Source organism: Panthera onca, chromosome B4 (genome assembly GCF_046562875.1).
Source record: "Panthera onca isolate mPanOnc1 chromosome B4, mPanOnc1 haplotype 2, whole genome shotgun sequence".
Classification (NCBI taxonomy): domain Eukaryota; kingdom Metazoa; phylum Chordata; class Mammalia; order Carnivora; family Felidae; genus Panthera; species Panthera onca.
Genome location: NC_138345.1, coordinates 31479936 through 31499632, shown reverse-complemented (window position 1 = coordinate 31499632; position 19697 = coordinate 31479936). Strand labels below are relative to the sequence as shown.

Below are 19697 nucleotides of genomic sequence, written 5' to 3'. Positions count from 1 at the left end.
TCCATGAATATCTGTCTTGGGGAGTTTAAACTCTCTTTGTTTTTCTCATTACCTCAGCAGTAATCAGCCTCCTAAAGTATTTTAATGAGGGGCTCACTTTTTTGGTGTTCAGCAACTTAATTGTAATAGAAATAAAGAAAAAAAATGACATAGTTTTTGCTCTTGGAATTTGACCTGAAAACTGTTACTGATGACACCTAGGTAGGAAAGAGAACAACATTCCTTTTCTGTTTTTGAACATACAGAATTCCAAAGCTGGTCCATGATAACCAGATTTTTGGAGCTCATTTGTTTGTTTTTGTCTTGTTTCAATGTTGTGTATATGTGTCTTCATTAGAGTCAAATAGTTTATTCCTTGGAAAAGATATTGTTAACCTTGTAAATTCGTTTTTGTTTTGAATCACTGAAAGCACTGAAAATACCTGTGATCTATTAGTGAAACCATTGGGTAAAATTTTATTTTGGTTTTGTTTCTCATTTATTCATTTACTCATTAGCAAAAGTTGTCAAACACCATCTGTCTTTAAGATGCTTGTTCTGTGGTTCCCACATTTGTCATAAGGTTCCAGGGCTCCTTTAAAACATTGGCTCTCATTCTAGACTAAGAGTTTTGTTTCTTGAGAACCCCTATTACTCATACCTTTACATATAATCAAAATTATTCTTTCCTAATCCATTTGTACATTATTCCAGGTATTATTTGTATTGTAATCCAAGAGTCTTTACAAATGGTTGGAGATGGGGTATAAAGTGATATTTGGAGAAACTTAGAATCAGGAGATGTCAGGTTATTAGCCTATTAAGTCTATAACCTTGAGCAAATTACTTAACTTCTCTGAGCCTATTGCCTCATCTTTCACTTTGAAAAATTCATTTATAACCCAGAGAACATCTTTGTCCCAAGTACTTCTGTATGCCAAGTACAGATAAAATACAGAGCCTCAGCCCTCAAAAAGCTCACATCTAATGGGAGGATAGACAAGTAAATAATTATGGTAAATGTTTTGAATGTTGTAATAGGTGAGCCCAGGGTTTTAGTTTCCCATAGATTGGTGGTAGCAAATAGCTCCTGGTGAAGGAAACCTTCTGAGTAAATAACATCTAAACTTGGTTTTCAAGGATGAATAGGACTTAGCCAAGATAGGCAAAGAAGAATGTTGAGAGCATATTACCAACAGAGGTAAGAATTTTAAGAAGTAAGCAATCTATGCTATCAGATGTGACAGAGATACTGAATGAGAGAAAGATAAAAATTCCATTGGATTTATGACTAGGACATTGGGTAGAATTATTCTGAGAGAACAACTGGATGAAGAAATGACAAATACAGAACCTGGAAACTTACACTGGATATAAATAAATTTTATTTATGGCATATCAAGATTTTATAGGAATCCCAAGTCAGCTGCTGAGAGATAAGTTGAGAAATAAATTCAAGGGAAGTAACACTTCATTGGTTAATACATAGCTATGTAGATAATACATAAATAATACATATAATTAGATTATATAAGCAATTAATGAACTATTAGTCATATAAGTATTGATTATTTGCCAAAATCTAATCTGGCAAATTTGCCAAAATCAAAATCCCACCATATTGCACATACCTTAAAAGGTAATGATCCTATCCTTGACTGAATTCTCTTTCATTATTGATTTCAAATACTTTGACAGTTAAAATTGTGAGGGATTTTAATATTACCTAATGTCCAGTCCATATTTAGATTTCCTTGGTTGTCCCCAAAGAGACCTTAATGCCTGTTTTAATGTAATCAGAGGTCACTGATTGCATTTGGTTATTGTGTCTTCCTACTTCCTTTCCCTACCACCTCTTCCTTAACCCCCTTTACCCCTCTTGACATACTTTTTTGAAAAGACCAGACAGTGTTTTGGATTTGTCACATTATTGTAGATGTATTTGATTTGTTTTCTATTCCCTATACTTTCTGTAAATTAGTATTTCTGAAATTAGGTTCAAAAGTTTGATTCTATTCAAATTATACTGTCGGCAAGAATACTTCTTAGGCAGCTCTATATACTTCATAATGTACCAGAAGGCATATAATATCAGGTTATCCCACTATTAGAGACTCTAATGTTGGACACCTGGTTAAGGTGGTGACCACCAGATAGCTTCATTGTAAAGATACTCTTTTCCCTTTTCAATTAACAGGTGATCTGAGGGGAGATACCTAGGTCCCATATGAATACCCTTTTTCAGGAACAGCTCTATCTAATGGTTTTGGCACCCACGGATGATCATGGCTTGAATCAGTTATTTCATTACTGATTGCAAATTGGCGATACTCTATCACTCATTCAGCATTTAGTAGCTGACATTCTTCTGTAAAGAAAAGCTTTCCCTTAGAGACTAAGGAGCCGACAGGTAATGGGAAAGTAACTTGGATGAAACTATTAAGAGAGTTCTGCCCACTTGTTAACTTCCTGTAGTTGTAAATACCTCTTGAGTTATGGTTGGCTTATTTTTTCAAAGTTTGTGTGTATCAGAATGTTTTGTTCTAGTTTGAAGTTTCATCAAGTTTGCCAGCCTGTTCTGTAGGTAAAATGACCTCGTTTGTATCTTCTGTTTCTGTTTATGGCAGTAACTAAATGAATCGTCCAAATTTGGGATTTCCTACCCTGCCCCACATATTCCCTCTATGCTTTTCCCATTTTTTTTTCTTCTGTGAGCTAATGAGTACTGTGGTGCTTTTCAGTGGTACTGAAAAGGTGGCAAGAGGCCCATGTGCCCCTAATGCTGACAACTAAAAAATAGCAGGGGAAAAAAAAAGTATTACAAAACTAGTTTTCCTCTTATTAAATGTTGCAGAATGAACTTAATAATAAATGCTACATTGACCCTTTATTTACATTGACCCTTTCCTTGCATTGTCTCTTAATGTTCCTTGGGTTCTGGTGGTGATGAAAGACTGCTTGGTGTGGCAGGAGATGCATTCTGTGTCCAAACCCATGGCAGCGTGTTATAGCATCCATAAAGTGTCGCCTGAGGTCCCACTTCATCATCTGCATGTTTGATGCATTACTTCGTACTTGTTTCTGACATATGATTGAAACAGTCATTACACAAATTATGTACAGTTTATGTGATATCTTGCTTCTCACCATATTTCCCAAACTGAAATGTTGAGGTGAGAGTCCTTAAAGTATTTTTGGTACTGATTGTTGGCAGGACACTCCTAATGTTAACTTTTTACTTAAACTCTGTTAAGCCCTCCTTTCATGAAAATTCAGAGATAAGGCATATTTTTCTTTAGGGTTTCTAAATAATTATCTGAATAACAGTTATTTTTGAAATAGGTTGAAGCACAATAAAAATTGGAATAGGCATCTGCATGATAATCAGTGGCAAATTGACTTGATATCCTTTAAATTTTTTAATTACATAATGAATAAATAAGCACAACATCTTGATCAGAGATCCTAATTACCACTCACAGGGAGAATGTAGCCTCTGGGGTAAGTTCATGTGAAATATAGCCTCTTTGAGTATAATGTAGAGCTTTAAAACCAGATCTTGTAATGGTTTAGTTTATAATCCATTAATAGTCGAATAATTCAGGGTGTGTAAGAGACAGAGAGAAATACAGCCACTAAACCACAGCTTTATGCTTTATGTCCTAAAGGAAATTGTTGGTTGACCTGCATTAACTTTACATGTTATAGAGTGCATACATGTTTGTCATACAGTTTATTATAAACTTTTCAGTGCACTGCCTCCCTGGGGTGTTGCAGAACTTCAGTGAGCCTAAACCCGCTGTATCCTTTATAGCTTTCCAGAGTAGTGTATTATCTAGAACTTGTTTATTCTATCAACTATTTCATCAAAATAATGTATCTTTTTGTCTCTTCTCCCATTTGTTTGCCCCTAGAAAGTTACTGAGAAGAAAAATGTTTGTTTATGAGACAAAATAGCATTGTTAAATTTTGGCAGAAACTGGAGGTTAGAGCCACAGGAGAAGCATCTCCCGTGTGCTTGTAGACCTCCCTGTGTGCTTGAACCTTGCCAGATAGACACCCCTGAGGCAGTTACTGGTAGCAGGCTGTCATTCTCTCCTTTTGTCCATTTCTCCTCCTACCCTCACCTCCTCTTACTGCTTTTTTTCATGCCTAAGTCTTAGCTTTCCTATTAACTTTTAGAGACATTGTTACCTACTGGTAGAGGTATTTTAGTTTAATTGTGATTTATACTGCCTACTCAAAACTAACAGTCCTCCCTCCACCCCCCAAACAAACAAAATGATTACATTGCTGGCAAGAATGGCTTTATAACAATTTAATAAGTCCTTGGCTCATTCTTTCAGGAGAAAGTAGCTGAAATAAACAATTACTCAAGTAATTTTGAAATGTTTCTTTGATGATAAGTTTATTGTCACAATTTTGTTTTAATTGTAGGTGAAGTTAAAATGAACTATTTGGGCAAACCATATGTAGCCATGGTTACAACATACCAAATGGCAGTTCTTCTTGCCTTTAACAACAGTGAAACTGTCAGCTATAAAGAGCTTCAAGACAGCACTCAAATGAATGAAAAGGAACTGACAAAAACAATCAAATCATTACTTGATGTGAAAATGATTAACCATGATTCAGAAAAGGTATGGGGAATTTAAGCATTATAAACATTACAGCTTTTTCATGAGATGTTTGCAGTTTTTCAAGTAAGGTTATAATTGGCAATGTCCCTTGTACTTTGGAACACACTTGAGTGCGGAGCCAGCTGCATTACTGTAGGCTCCTTAAAGCTGTGAGCTTGTGCAGTCACAGAGAAGTTGGTGACTGTGTTCCCTTTACAATTTGATTTTATTTGTCCTATACTGTGACAGTTTCCTGAAAATTGTGTAAGAATTGCCACTGAGTAGATTCTGGTTAATTGAGGTTAAAAACAGTAGCATGTTGTAAATCTTTCTGTTTGTTTTTTGTTCCATGTGTTTAGTTGATATTTAATTACATGATTCTGTAATAGGAAATGACCATCTATTGATGTTTATTTGTGTGCATATTTAGTTTGTGTAACCATCCCAAATGCTCTCAATCTCCTGTTCCCTCATTCCAGGACTCAACTAATAACCACCATATATTTGTAATATCTGTCACAAGAAGAGCAAGCCAGTAATCTACTTCTTTTCTTTGTAGCTTTTTTTCCTAATAACAAGTTTTTGTTGTTGTTACAGTATATTTTAGACACTTAAATCGTTTAAGAAGCAGATATGAGTTAAGTGTCCTATTTCAAATTGTGCCTATAAGAAAAAATTCTCATAAATTGTGTTTCATTTTTGTTTTGGTGAAGTTAATAGCCTACAGTTTCTCTCATCAGTTCATTTAATCCGATGATATTTTGTAGCCTATCATTGAGCAGCTTTAAATAGCATGTATTCTGAAAGTCAAATAAAGCTTTTCTTAATACTGAGAAATGATTAATTTTTCTGACTTCAGAATCTTAACAAAATATTAACTTCTTAATATTAAGATTTTAATTAATGCAATTAGTTATAATTTAAGCATGAATTTTTAAACTTAAAACTTAAAATTTGAAGTATAAATTTTTAGCTAAATTAAGTGCTTAAGAAGTTGTATAGTTTTCTAAAATGTATTATTTTTGCTGCCCAGGAGTGTTCAAAATAAATACAGATTGCTTATTCGCACATTAAATTTTAATTATGAATGCCATTCCTTAGCAGAACTTCTTAGGTTATTATTGAAGATGGTTCATTTGCCAAGTGCTTTTTGATCCCGCTGATGGAGAAAACTCACTATAGGACATGAGTGGCTTTCTTAAGCCTGATAGAGAAGTTGTGATTATAAAAATTGGTTTGACAACTTTCACTTGAGAAAAGGCCACTTGCTTCTGGCAGAGTGAATAAAACATGAATTGGAGGGTAAACTTCATCAGAACCACGCCAGAGTCACGTGTGCCACGGGAAACCAGTTGCTTCTGTAGTCCAGTTATTTATCATCGATATTTTGTTACTGCAGCACAAGACCATTGGTTGCTCACTTTTTCAAAATGGGGTGACAGTAGGTCATAAAAATTAAAATGTTAAATTCTGTTTAAGCCAATGAGCTTTGACCCTTTATCTAGTGGTAATATATATAATAGTTGGGCCATAAAATAGCTTATTTCTAAATGTTAAACAGATTAAAATTCAAGTGTAAAACTAGAAAAGAATTGTTTTTTGCTTTCTTTGACAGAAGACAGTTACTTTTCTCTTAAATAATCTTTGTAATGTAAAATGATGAGAGTTGAGTCTTCTTTGCTTGGCCATTTCATTTTAAGGCATATTATTTGCAGCAACTCCTATTTAATGATTTTAATTTTGATAAATATGAATGAATTATTTTTAATTATAGGAAGACATTGATGCAGAATCTTCATTTTCATTAAATATGAACTTTAGCAGTAAAAGAACAAAATTTAAAATTACTACATCGATGCAGAAAGACACCCCACAGGTAAGTGCTTTTTAATGTTGTTTCTCTTGGAAATATTTAAGCATTGGACTTCACAAGTGTAACTGAGAGAATGCAAAACTTTGCACATCAAAAGTAATAATGTGATGCATTTTTTTTCTGGTTTATTCTCTGCATTTACTAACCTTACAAACAAACAAACCCGCTGCCAGTATCTTAGATTATAAAAATAGTAATATAATGGGTATTTAAGGAAAAGGGTATTGTAGTATTGTCACATTTGCTTTTAGACAAAATGTGGAGCATTGCTTTGCATTCTTCACAAAAATTCCTACCTTGACTAGTGATATAATCTCTCACATTTTTCATTTGTAAAATAAAGAAAAGCTTTATAACATATTTCTTTCAAAGAGAAGTTGAAAATGTTTCTAACTTTACATCCTGCCCCATGTCCAGTTAAAAGATAGGATGTCGGGCCCTCTCCAAGAACTTATTCCCCCATGGGAGACAGATGTTAGTTAATTATGACTAAATTTCAACACAAAAATGTTTGAGATCTCATTTTTCTCTAGGCTATTGAATAATAATTTATAATATGTGGGTTGTATTTTGTCTTTTAAAAGCTGTTATGAGAGCCCTATTAATGTGGCATTGCCTGCTTCTATGCCTCACTCTACTGTGTTTCCTTGAGCTGTGTGGAGATAGGCCCTTTGTGGCTCATCCTTCCCTGCTTCTCTGCTTGAGCCAAATAGAATCTTTCACAGCTCTTCTCCTTGAGGCCTGATCCAGTATGCACAGTTACTAAAGCATCTAAAAGCATATATGTGGTATATAGTCTGTACTCCCCGACAGGACAGAAATTTGAAAATTATTGAAAATCTGAAAATCATTTAAATTCTCCTTTATTGCTTATTTACATTAAATACATTTTACAGTAGTGTTAATTTTTTTAATAACCTTCCAACTTTAACCCAAGAAATTATAAATAACTCACTGTAGATATTCCTTTGGTAATGGTTATGTGGTAATGGGCACATGTTAACTACATAATTTGATGCTCAGTATTGATTGGAAATTTATTTAAACTCATTGATAGAATGAATTATGAAAGGTTCAGTGACTAGTGTCTCATTTGCTCTTTTTTCCCCCCTGTGAAACAGGAAATGGAGCAGACTAGAAGTGCTGTAGATGAGGACCGGAAAATGTATCTCCAAGCTGCTATAGTTCGTATCATGAAAGCACGAAAAGTACTTCGGCATAATGCCCTTATTCAAGAGGTAAAAGGCAGGGAAGTCCTCAAGGCTTTTTGGGGCAAAGGGTATTATCAATGTATGGATTAGGAATGTTTCTTTGTAAACATGATACAGAAATAATATGATTCCCAAATAGCATAAAGAAATGTCTCATTACTTAATGAGAACAGTACTCACTTATAATTTCAGTATTAAGTTCAGATTTCCCTTGGCTTAGATTTAGAGAGCTAAGTTCACCAGTATATTGAGCCTCCTGTCCAGTTATTGAAGGAAATTGACTGTATCAAGTATTCATTCATTCCATAAATATAGGAGTGTCTACCATGTGATAGAGGGTTATGCACATCATTAGGGATGTGGTGCAGAGCAACACAAGATATGGTTCCTGACCATCTAATAGGGAAGAAATACATGACTGAAGTAGTATGCAAGCAAAAAATATAAAATTCCATTAACATGCACTGAGAAAGAGATACAGTACTGTGAGAATGTACACGGAAGCATTGACTTAGGGGATTTGGGGGGAAGGTTTCTGGAGAAAGTGTTAGTTCAGCAAGGACTTGAAAGTTTGGCAAGGGTGAAATGGAAGTTGGAGCATGTGTACATGTATTTAGATAGATTAGTGAATAGTTTAATTTTGTTATGTGTGAAAATTATTAGATTTTGCTATATCTGTGTTTTGCATTTTAATTCCTTCACAACATAAACATTAGGCTTTTCCCCTATTTTACATAAAAATTTTATGTCATCAAAATTGATTTAAATTGTTCCCTCTCCCCTTGTGTAATGCCCTCTGAGCTAAAACAGTTTAATACTGTTCATGGCATTCACTTGTTTGATGTATCATACCCATGCATTTAGGATGATTTTATTCAGTTTAATTAATATAATTTCATAATTACTTTAAGCATACTTTTCCCATATGGATTAGGTCTATTTGATGGAACCTCACTCAATGCATTGGAAGCATGTCATATCCGATTAGTTAGTAATGATTTATAACTGACTGATTAGCGGTAGTTTGACACATCAATGTCTCTCTCCAACAGGTGATTAGCCAGTCAAGAGCTAGGTTTAATCCTAGTATCAGCATGATTAAGAAGTGTATTGAAGTTCTGATAGACAAACAGTACATCGAACGCAGCCAAGCGTCAGCAGATGAATACAGTTACGTAGCGTGATGTCGCTCTCCTCTAGTGTGGGTGTGAGAAGATCATTGCCATCACCATTTGGTGTGTTCCTGTGGGAAAAAGCAGGCCTGTGCCTCCATAATTTGGTCATTTGGCAGCCCCTGTTTTTCTGCTGTTTACAACATCACCAGTGCCACGTCATGAGCGTCAGAGAAAATGCCTAGAGATATTTCAAGCTCATGTCATTATGACATTTCTTAAAACTTTATTAAAAGAATGAGTGAAGTATTGCTGAAATGTGGAAATTTGGTTGGGTACCATGCTTTTTCTCCCCTTCACGTTTGCAGTTGATGTGTTTTTTTTTTTTTTTTTTTAATGTATCTTAAAGGACATAAAATTAAAAACTTAAATATTGTAATATGACAGATAACCTAATAATTGTATCTACATTAAAATGACAAACATGATATTGCTGCTTGTCAAATAAAAAAAATAAAGAAATAGAATGCCTTTTTTATGTGGATGGAGCATCACACATAATAGTATAAATATAAATGTTCATGAGTCATCAAAGCAGCTAATGAAGCTTTAGTTGCATTTTTATCTGAATGGTTTAACTCGCTTTTACTCCTACTTAAGTCCTACATGAAAAATGTCTAGATTATTGTTCTTGAATGCATAAAAATGCATTCAACATAAAGAATGTTTTATTTTTATGGACTGGAACTACATTGGATATGAGCATTTTGAATGTTGAGGATTTAATTCTATCAAGAGTTTCTGGTGATATGCTTACACCGCAGAAATAAAGGATGAGGAGAATATGTGGTGGCCTCAAGTCTGGATAGAAAGTGTTTCTCATCCAGAAGTTGTCTTTTATTTTCATAATACATTAATTCTAACGTAGACAGATACCCAGCTGTCTTACCTCTCCTTCTACCTTTCTCTGAGTTATAGGAGATCCTGTGATACCAGTGTATTCCTTCCATTCTCTTACCTGTGTATTACCCTTACACCCCTATACATTTTGATACTAAATTCACTCTCATAAGTCACAGGTGTGCTTAGCAATGTGTAACCTAAATACCTTTGTTTTTGTCTGTATGGTGCATTACACCGGATGCCACTTATTATAGACATGAAATTCCACTATTTTGTTTATTATATATGTTAACAACAGTATTAGACTACTCCAGTCTATTATATTTATTACCCATCTATAAGCTGGAATATTTTAAAGGGTATCCCATGTGAATCATTTTACTTACAGTACTTTAGTTTGTATCTCTGACAGATAAGATCTTTTTTAAAAACAACAAAAACACAACTTTAATGACATTATTACACCTAACAAAAAATAATTACTTAATATCATCTAATATGTGGTCTTGTTGCAAAAATGGCTTCTGCAGTTGGTTTGTTCGATTGCACTTTTTCTGACTCATGTCTCTTTAAGTGTTGGAAAAATCTAAGCTTATAACGACTTACTTATAAACTGTATCTCTCATTTTACCTTTCTTTCTAGAGAGGAAGTAATGGCAAACCATACAATATTGTACATTCACTGTCAAAAAACAAACCTTGTTTTGATGACTTGTTGATAAAGTTTCCAAATTGACTCCTTTTTTCTTAAATATTTATAAATGTTAAATTAAGTCTTGGTATCTAAATTGTCAAGAAAATATATTATATTGAAAAATGGACAAAATACTTGTGCTGAGGTCTACAGAAGTGACTGCCAAGAGTTTTCTTCACATCTTTTTCTCATTTTACCAGAAAGGAAACATTAAAGATACACTCACGCATGAGGAGGAAGAGGCCAGATACACTTAACCAAGTCACCATCCAAGAGGGAGCAGCGTTTAGAATGAATTCTAGCACAGACCTTCTGCTGAGGAGAATGAAGGGAAGGCTGCAGTCTTGTCAAGTTAGGTCAGGCACTTGAAATCATTACGAGCCTAGCACATAGCCCAGAGCACTAACCTGACAGGCCCTGTGTACGGTACCTAGTGCTTGTGGGCAGAGGAGGTCAAAGCTACAAAAGGGGAAGAAGCGGAAGGAGAGGAAAGGGTTCTCCGTGCTTTATCTTGGAAAACAAAAATAATGTGAGCAAAACTTTCAGAAGTTCTTAAAAAATTATTATTAATACTGAGGTAGTTAATGTGTGAGTCAGTGATACATTTTCCAGCCAGACAGCATGCTGCTTTTGTTCACGTTCTGTCCTTCTCTTTGAAACCAGATTATTTTAATTGCTGCTGTAGTTTTATTCTAGGGGTTTAGTCTAAGATTTTATGACCGTTTGCTTTAATATAAACAAAGGTATACTCTGGGGTTTGTGCTTTGCTTTATTTATAACGTACTACCTTTATAGGATTTTATAACCTGTATATGCTACAATGCTATAAAGTTCTGTTAATTTTTTTAACTTTTATTGAGTACAGACTGTGACTGGTGCTTCCTCATATGTTATTTTGTTTGACCTTCCGATAATCCTGTTAACCAGGCAATGCTCCTCTCTCATAGAAGAGGAAACCAAATGAAGAGTTTTCCAGGAGTCATTGTCAGGGACCGCAGAACCTGAATTTAAATCCTAGTCAAAATTGTGGACCTAATAAATACAGTCTCTCTCTTTCTCTTTCTCTCTCTCTCACTCTATATATAAAATAGCCTGTAAGATAGAAGTAACTTCATTTTATACATAAAGAATAGTTTTTCCTGACTTTTCAGAGCAAAAATTTGTTTCTAGGTGATTTGTGAGAATAAACACTTCATATTTGGGATGCCTGGGTGGCTCAGTCAGTTGAGTGTCTGACTTCAGCTCAGGGCATGATCTCACAAGTTTGAGCCCCGCGTCAGGCTCTGTGCTGACAGCTCAGAGCCTGGAGCCTGCTTTGGATTCTGTGTCTCTCTCTCTTTCTCTGCCCTCCCCCACTCAAAAATAAATAAACATTAAAAAAACTTTTTTTAAACACTTCATATTTCAGTTTCTTAAGATATTTAAGATATCAATATACATGTTAAGCAACTTTGCTCATAGCTGATTCATGGCGGAAGGTACTTGTGAATTTAATATTTTACCTTCACATGTACAGCTATAGAATATCTATTTCAAGTGTATATATATATATCCTTAATATACATATACTTAATGCAAACCTGTGTTCGGTTAAAATTTTTTGAGTTATAGTAGCAGTGGATAATTTATTGAGCTCTTAATCTTTGGTTCCTAGTACACATTCTTAGTTGAGCAAGGTCAAAGTAAAGATGTGCACTTTTAAAATACTAGGCCTAAGGGCAGTTGTACATAGACTGTAGCTAAATGAGTAGAAAAATATGGAGAGGTCCACTGGTTGAAGTTCATGAAGCATATGTAAAGCTGAAGCAATTAAATAAGGCAATCTTTATGTGAGACATACAACCTCAAGGGCTATACTTCATTAAAGGTAGGATTCACTGATGGGGAGAAGTCATTTTTATATGTAGTGACTATATGACACAGGAAATTCTAAGGGTTTTTCCTTCCCCTGCTCTCCATCCATAGTTCAGCCAATTCACCTTTCATCATCTAACAAACATTTACTGGTGCCAGGGTATTATGTGAGTACAATTGCTGAAGTGATAAGCAAAAAAGATATAGTCTGTGCCAACATGGAACTTTTAGACTTGTAACAGTCATAAATACACCATTTCAAGTGTACACGCTTATGAAGGAAAGCCTTGGGTACTTTGAGAAGGGTTGCATAAGAGAGGTTAGAAGGGCAGGAAATGAGACAGGGAGAGCATATTCTAACCAGTAACAGCAAAGATCCTGAAGTAAGAAGCACCAGCTATAACCTAAGAATCAAAACCTCTCTGAATGAATGATGTGGATTTTACACAGGGGAGTTACATTTGTGCATATATATATATTTTTTTTCCTTGGGTGGTAGGTGTATGAATATTCATTTCATTATGCTCTATAGTGTACATATTTCAATTTTTTCTTTGGTGTTTGCAAACTATTTCAAAATCCTGATTGCAAATTTCAGTGGAAAACGGGTAACCTGCATTAATGTGAAGAATAGACAGTAGAGGGCTGATGGCAAATAGTGTGGATACTTAGGAGACTGGTGAGGTGAGCAGTTAGGGTGGTGACAGCGGCCATCTCCAGAGTGATAAAGTAGATAAAATTAACACAATAATGGGTTAATTTGATAACACATCTTAATGGGTTGGGATAGGGTGAATGAGGGAGGAAAGGGGTGAGTCAAAGATGGCCTATTGATTCAGTGAGTTAGGAGAACTTTGGAAGACGAAGAGGATGGAAGAGGAACATAATGAGCTTGGTTATAACACCTTGCATCTGATGTGCTTTTGAGATAACCTAATGTAACAGGCCGTTGGCTATACAGGTCTGAAACTACTGCGTAGGTGCTCCTCTCCTGAATCTTAGAAACTATTACCTAGAGGCTTTTTGATCCATTCTCCTTTCTTTGACTCTTTGCCATGAATTAACAATATCCAGGTTAAATGTGATCAAAGAGAAACATTTATTACCACACAAATGTATTACATTTTGAATCACAAAAACAAGAATGGAAAAGCGTGAGAATAGTCGTTTATACACGTTCTAAGATTTGTCTTTCTGTGCTTAAGTGGGTGGTCTTTGTTATCCCACTTTGAGGCAAGGACACTTTGAAGTAGAGAAATTGAGCCAAAAGTTAATCTGCCATATGATTATTTCTTATATTCAGAAATCTTTGTCAGCTACTGGTTACACGCTGCCCTTGAGGGAGAGATCTATCTGTGTTTTGCATTCTTCTGACAAGCTTAACAATATCATTTTTCAGCAAAAAAGAAGGAACTTTTGGGAACCAACTTGTGGAAAAGAACATAAAGGGTTTTTCTATTTTTATTATTGTTTTCTTTTTCTCCATTGTTAGTAGCTTACTATTTATAGTTACAGTAGTCGAAGAATTATAGCTTGTGTTGAAGTTAGCAATCCTGGGAGCAGGTAAAGTTAGGGGGTTGGCCAGATTGATACTTTCCTTGAAGAACTTTCTATGACCTTTATAAGCAGCCTGGGTTAGGTAGCTCGTGAGACTACCCCTAGCACAGCACTCAGTCATCTGCTGAGAGCCCCAACTTTTAAAGTGAGTGCATTTTTACCTATTAGTTTGTCTCCTAGGGAAGAAGGTACAGATGTAAGCAAAGATCTACTTTTAGTAAGAATTAACTGGCTTAGCGAATACATCGTACCTAATATTTGGCCCAAGGAGGCCACTGATGCAGCAGACGTACTCTGACCTTAAAGGAAAAGTTGAATGCTGAATAGAAAAAACAAAGCTGTTTTAGTTGAACACTAAACATGCTGGAGCGACAAAATTCAAATCAGTGCTATGCTATGAGGTAAACATCTGAGATGCCTTGTTTAGATTGTGTGTTTTAAAATAATTATTTCTAAGTTTTGACAGCCAAGGTGAAGATCTTCAGCCATGTGGTAAATTGGAAATAATGTGGTATAAGAAGAAGTCACTCTCCACTTGTAAGTTATGTGCTTGACCTGGGTTGGGACTGCCCTGTCCACTGCTCCACAATACAGGAAAGAGTGGTACTCAGAGTAAGGAAGAAGTGTCCATAGCCCAACACCCCAACTTTTTTGCTTTCTTTTTTATGCTTTCACTGACATTGACCCAGGTCTGAATGGAGGGAGCCGGTTTGCATTCCTTAGGAGATTGCCCAGTTAGGTCAAGCCTGGCTCTGGAAAAATCAGGCAGGCTCACTGCTGGCCCAGTAATTTAAATCCATTCTGATTAGATCCAAAGCTCTGAGACCAAGTGGAAATGCTGGAGGCAACTGATCTGGGATTCTCTGTGAAGCAGAGATAAAAGAAGGGAAGAACCAGACAGCTACCTGATTCATTTTTGTCCCTAGTAGATTGTCAAACCCAGCATGGATGACTCATAAAAGGTCAAGCAAGTGGCAAACTAAGGAATCTCCTGGGACCCAGTGGAACACAGTAGTAGAGTGCTATGGTTTCTGAAAATACACTAGAGGCACACACTGAGGTGTGATAACTCAGAATTAGGGTAAGTCCTCTTCTGTAATTGTTTACTTTGTTAGCTTCTTTGTTTTGGGATGGGCGTGCATTTTTTTTTTTTTTTATTTTTATGACAATGATACAATAACTTGTATTTAGTTACATATGGAATAAGTTCACTCTTACTCTACTGGGTTGGAAAGTGTCCCCTTCCCCCAATTCATATCCACCCAGAATCTGTGAATGTGACCTTATTTGGCAATAGGGTCTTTGCAGTTGTAATTAAGTTAAGATGAGGTCATACTGGGTTCGTGTGGGCCCTAATACAGTGACTGGTGTCCTTCTAAGAAAATGGAAATTTGGACACACACAGGAGAGAAGGCCATGTGAAGACAGAGATTCGAATAGTGCAGCAAGAAGCCAAGAACACGAGGGATGGCCGGGAACCACACAGGGAAGAGGCAAAGAGAGCACCAACACCTTGGTTTTGGACTTCTAGCCTCCAGAATTGTGAGAGAATATATTTTGTTGTTTTAAGCCACCAAGTTTATGGTGCTTGGTTATGGCTGCCCAAGAAAATTAATACAGTTCCTTTTATATGTTGTTTAAATGGGTTTGTTTAAAAAATTTTGGGGGGGTTTTAATATTTTAAATAGTTTATGTTTTAATTAGGAGATTACACTTCCATATAAAAGCCAACTAAACATTAGAGAACTAAGTGATACACTAAAAAAAAATAATATACGCATAATTGGTATCCCAGAGGAGGAAGAGAGAGGGAAGGGTGCTGAAGGGGTACTTGAACAAATTATAGCTGAGAACTTCCCTGAACTGGGGAAGGAAAAAGGCATTGAAATCCAAGAGGCACAGAGAACTCCCTTCAGACGTAACTTGAATCGATCTTCTGCACGACATATCATAGTGAAACTGGCAAAATACAAGGATAAAGAGAAAATTCTGAAAGCAGCAAGGGATAAACGTGCCCTCACATATAAAGGGAGACCTATAAGACTCGTGACTGATCTCTCCTTTGAAACTTGGCAGGCCAGAAAGGCTTGGCACGATATCTACAGTGTGCTAAACAGAAAAAATATGCAGCCGAGAATCCTTTATCCAGCAAGTCTGTCATTTAGAATAGAAGGAGAGATAAAGGTCTTCCCAAACAAACAAAAACTGAAGGAATTTGTCACCACGAAACCAGCCCTACAAGAGATCCTAAGGGGGATCCTGTGAGACAAAGTACCAGAGACATCACTACAAGCATAAAACATACAGACATCACAATGACTCTAAACCCATATCTTTCTATAATAACACTGAATGTAAATGGTTTAAATGCGCCAACTAAAAGACATAGGGTATCAGAATGGATAAAAAGCCAACTAAACACTAAATTTTCCAATTTTTCCTTAAAAAGAGAAAATATTTCCCAAAGAATCACCATTTACCAGATAAAGAATACATACACAAAAAGCCAAATGCTCACCCACAGGTATGATTGGTTAGCATATTTGGATAGAAGGTTGTTCTTAAACCTTGTATTCTATCTGATGTGAGCCTATAAACTGCATTGCTCTCTGGACATGTCTTCACTTCTGCCTCTGCTACATCTTCATGAAAATGCATATTTCTGATCCCACATAAACCAGGAGAAAATGAGGAAGACTTGGAGCAAACCCAAGTCCATGGTCAGAACTACACAAAAAGGCCTTGGCCAATGCTGAGTATGTAGCATCCTATTTGCATGTAAAGTGAGGGACACACTGTAAAAAAAACTCACAAAGAGGAAAAACTCTGGTTAGATCCTAGCATGCATCTATAGTTATGTTTACTAATTATTTGCTGAAAAAAAGGCAATCGGTTTTCCAGGAAGCAGCCTTCTTTGTTGATTCTTCCTCTCCTCCTCAATCTCTAATGTAGGAGTGTCTCTTGCTTCAGTTTTTAGACTTTTTCTGTCTACATCAACTTTTAGTGATCTCACCCAGTGCAATGGCTTAAATGCTCTATACATACCAATGACATCCAAAATAGTAATATCCAGTCCAGGCCTCTCTCCCACATTCCAGAGGTGTATGTCCAATGACCAACTCCATCTCCATAGCTGGATTGATAATGAATATCTCTATGTTAACGTATCCAAAACAACTTCTAATCTTCCTCCAGCAACCTCAGACATGTTCTACATATAGCTTGCCCATCTCCGTTGATGGCAACTCCTGGTTTCTCAGGCCAAACCTTGGAGTTTTCTTTACTCATCTCTTTCACATCCTACTTGTTGGCTGTGTGTTCAGAGCATATTTGGAATCTGGCAGATGGGTTGCATCAGGGACAATGACAGTAATCCAGCAGATTAGCAGGTTTATGTATCAAGAAGCAGGCTGCAGATAAGCATATCAGCATGACTAGAGGCAAGGGACACTGATTCATATGGACAAAGAGAAGCTGCATCAGCAAAAGAGTTAGCAGATGTCAGGGCCCAGCTCTAGAGCCTGGAATGTGCAAGCCAAGGCCCAGCATTTTCATAACAGAAGTCTAAGTACAAGAAGCAAGGCAAAACCTCAGTTAACCCAAGTGGAGCCTAAAGGTCTCAGAGATAGGAAGAAGTTCACTCATCAGAAATGGACACCAGACAACCCTGAACTAGCAGTCTGGACTATATACCTCTTCTACTGCAGGGATTTGGTCTGGAGGCTGGAATGGGACTATACCTGCAAAAGAGGTATAGTCTTGGAGAGACTGCAAGATACGGGGGTGATAATCAAGCTGGCCTGACACATTCTAACAAGATTACCAAGGAAAATTATTTCTCTTATACTCTGATTCCAAACAAGGAGGACAGACAGTTGAGTGTATGTACTGAGGACCTGGAGATGGTAGTTCCCAGAATTAATGCATAGAGTTAGTTTGGCCTTAACAATCAAATAGTTAAACCTCTCACACTGAAAAATCCCCTTCCTTATGTTTTTGGCTTAAATGAAATAGCTTTGTCTTTCATGTGCAGCAGAAATACCCCAGGAGACACTTCCAGTTCTCCAGGTTAGAGTATAAATGGTCTGGGTTTTCCCTTTGTGAGCCAAATGCAAGGAACCTCTAGAATCTCTAGAGGGATTGCTTACATGAGAGACAGCAAAAGCTACATGTTTGGTTTGTTGTTTTGTTGTTGTTGTTGTTTGGTTTTTCTTCCTCAGAAGAGGACTGAGGGCATTTTTTTCTTGACACCAGGCTGAAACTGCTTGAGCAATCAAAACTGTGCTTTTCTAGAACTGAAGCAGGGTTAAACGTTTCTATGCCACTGTGAATTGAGGAGTCTGGAAACATTTCTGACCAAAAACACCTTACCTGAGTGTCTAAACTTTCTCTATTAGAGACTCCTCCGTATTTAAGAAGTCCAAGTTCCTGTTTATTGTGCAAACTGGTTTTTTGGAAGGGCTCCCACATTTCGGAGTGCCTCTGCTTTTCCACCAGTTGAACCCAGCAAGCCACCTTTCTATCTGCCTTGGGGGAGTAAGGTCACAAATCTTGAGCTCCGTTTGGAAGGAGACAATCTGAATGGTTCTGGAAGTGGGAGGATCAGCCCAGGAGACTATTAGGAAAAGGCAGGGACACTGGGAGGAAACAAGGATTGGGGATACAAACATTTCCCACAGTGCTCTCCTAGAGATCTTTACCTTCCTCTGGTGGTTTGAGTTATGGCAAATAGGGGCATTCTTTGTAAGAAATGTAGACATTCTGGGGCGCCTGGGTGGCGCAGTCGGTTAAGCGTCCGACTTCAGCCAGGTCACGATCTCGCGGTCCGTGAGTTCGAGCCCCGCGTCAGGCTCTGGGCTGATGGCTCGGAGCCTGGAGCCTGTTTCCGATTCTGTGTCTCCCTCTCTCTCTGCCCCTCCCCCGTTCATGCTCTGTCTCTCTCTGTCCCAAAAATAAATAAAAAACGTTGAAAAAAAAAATTTTAAAAAAAGAAATGTAGACATTCTAGTATTAGGATGAGTTTTTACTATTTGGGGACGTGAAGTTTTGTCCCTCCAACCTGAGTGGCAGCATTTTGTCATGTTATCATGGCAACTGGTGTGTGTGTGTGTGTGTGTGTAGTGCAATATACAGTAAGATGATAGAGTGACTAGGAATGGATCACAAAAATGCTAAATAAGGATCTTGAAACAGAAACAATTGTATAAGCAAAACTCTGATAATAGCTGGAAACTAGAAGGACCAAACCATCTGATCAGAGCCATGGCCCACTGGGTCGGATCTGGGTCAAGGGGCAATAGGGTACTTAAAGCATTCTCAAGTTTTCATCTTATTAGTGAGGGAAAGGAGCGCTTCGGTGGAAGGAAGTAGTTTGTACTGTGTTTTCGTTTTTATATATAGTAGTAAATATTTGTTTATCTGTATTAGGTGTAGGATGGTAACCACTAGTGGAATGGAAAATTAGACCAGAGAAACTCTTACATTTTATGATCAATTGATTTTTGACAAGGGTGCCAATATTCTTCAACAGGGAAATAATAGTCTTCCAAACAAGCAGTGTTAGGAGAACTGGATATCCATATACAAATGAATGAATTTGGTCTCCTACCTCATACGATATACAAAATTAACTCAAAATGGATGAAAGACCTAAATGTATGAACTTAAAATATAAAACTCTTAACAAAAACATGTGTAAATTTTTATGATCTTGGATTAAGCAACAATTTGGTTCAGTTTTTTTTAGATAGGACACCAAAAGCATAAGCAACCAAAAGGAGCACTTGAGTGGCTCAGTCAGTTAAGTGTCTGACTTCAGCTCAGGCCATGATCTCATGGTTTGTGAGTTCAGGCCCCACATTGTGCTCCATGCTGACAAAGTGGAGCCTGGTTGGG

At 36.7% G+C, this 19697-nt stretch overlaps 1 protein-coding gene across 7 annotated transcripts in view; it reads left to right on the top strand.

The window, feature by feature from the left end:
• CUL2 (cullin 2) overlaps positions 1-11786 on the top strand; it is a 158396-nt gene extending 146610 nt beyond the window's left edge. For all 7 annotated transcript variants that reach the window (XM_060658979.3, XM_060658973.3, XM_060658975.3 and 4 more), the window contains 4 exons: positions 4417-4619; positions 6373-6474; positions 7593-7709; positions 8735-11786. In XM_060658979.3, coding sequence (XP_060514962.1) covers positions 4417-4619; positions 6373-6474; positions 7593-7709; positions 8735-8866 — 554 coding nt within the window. In that variant the 3' untranslated portion in view covers positions 8867-11786. The remainder of the gene's footprint in view (positions 1-4416; positions 4620-6372; positions 6475-7592; positions 7710-8734) is intronic.
• Positions 11787-19697: the final 7911 nt, after the last annotated feature.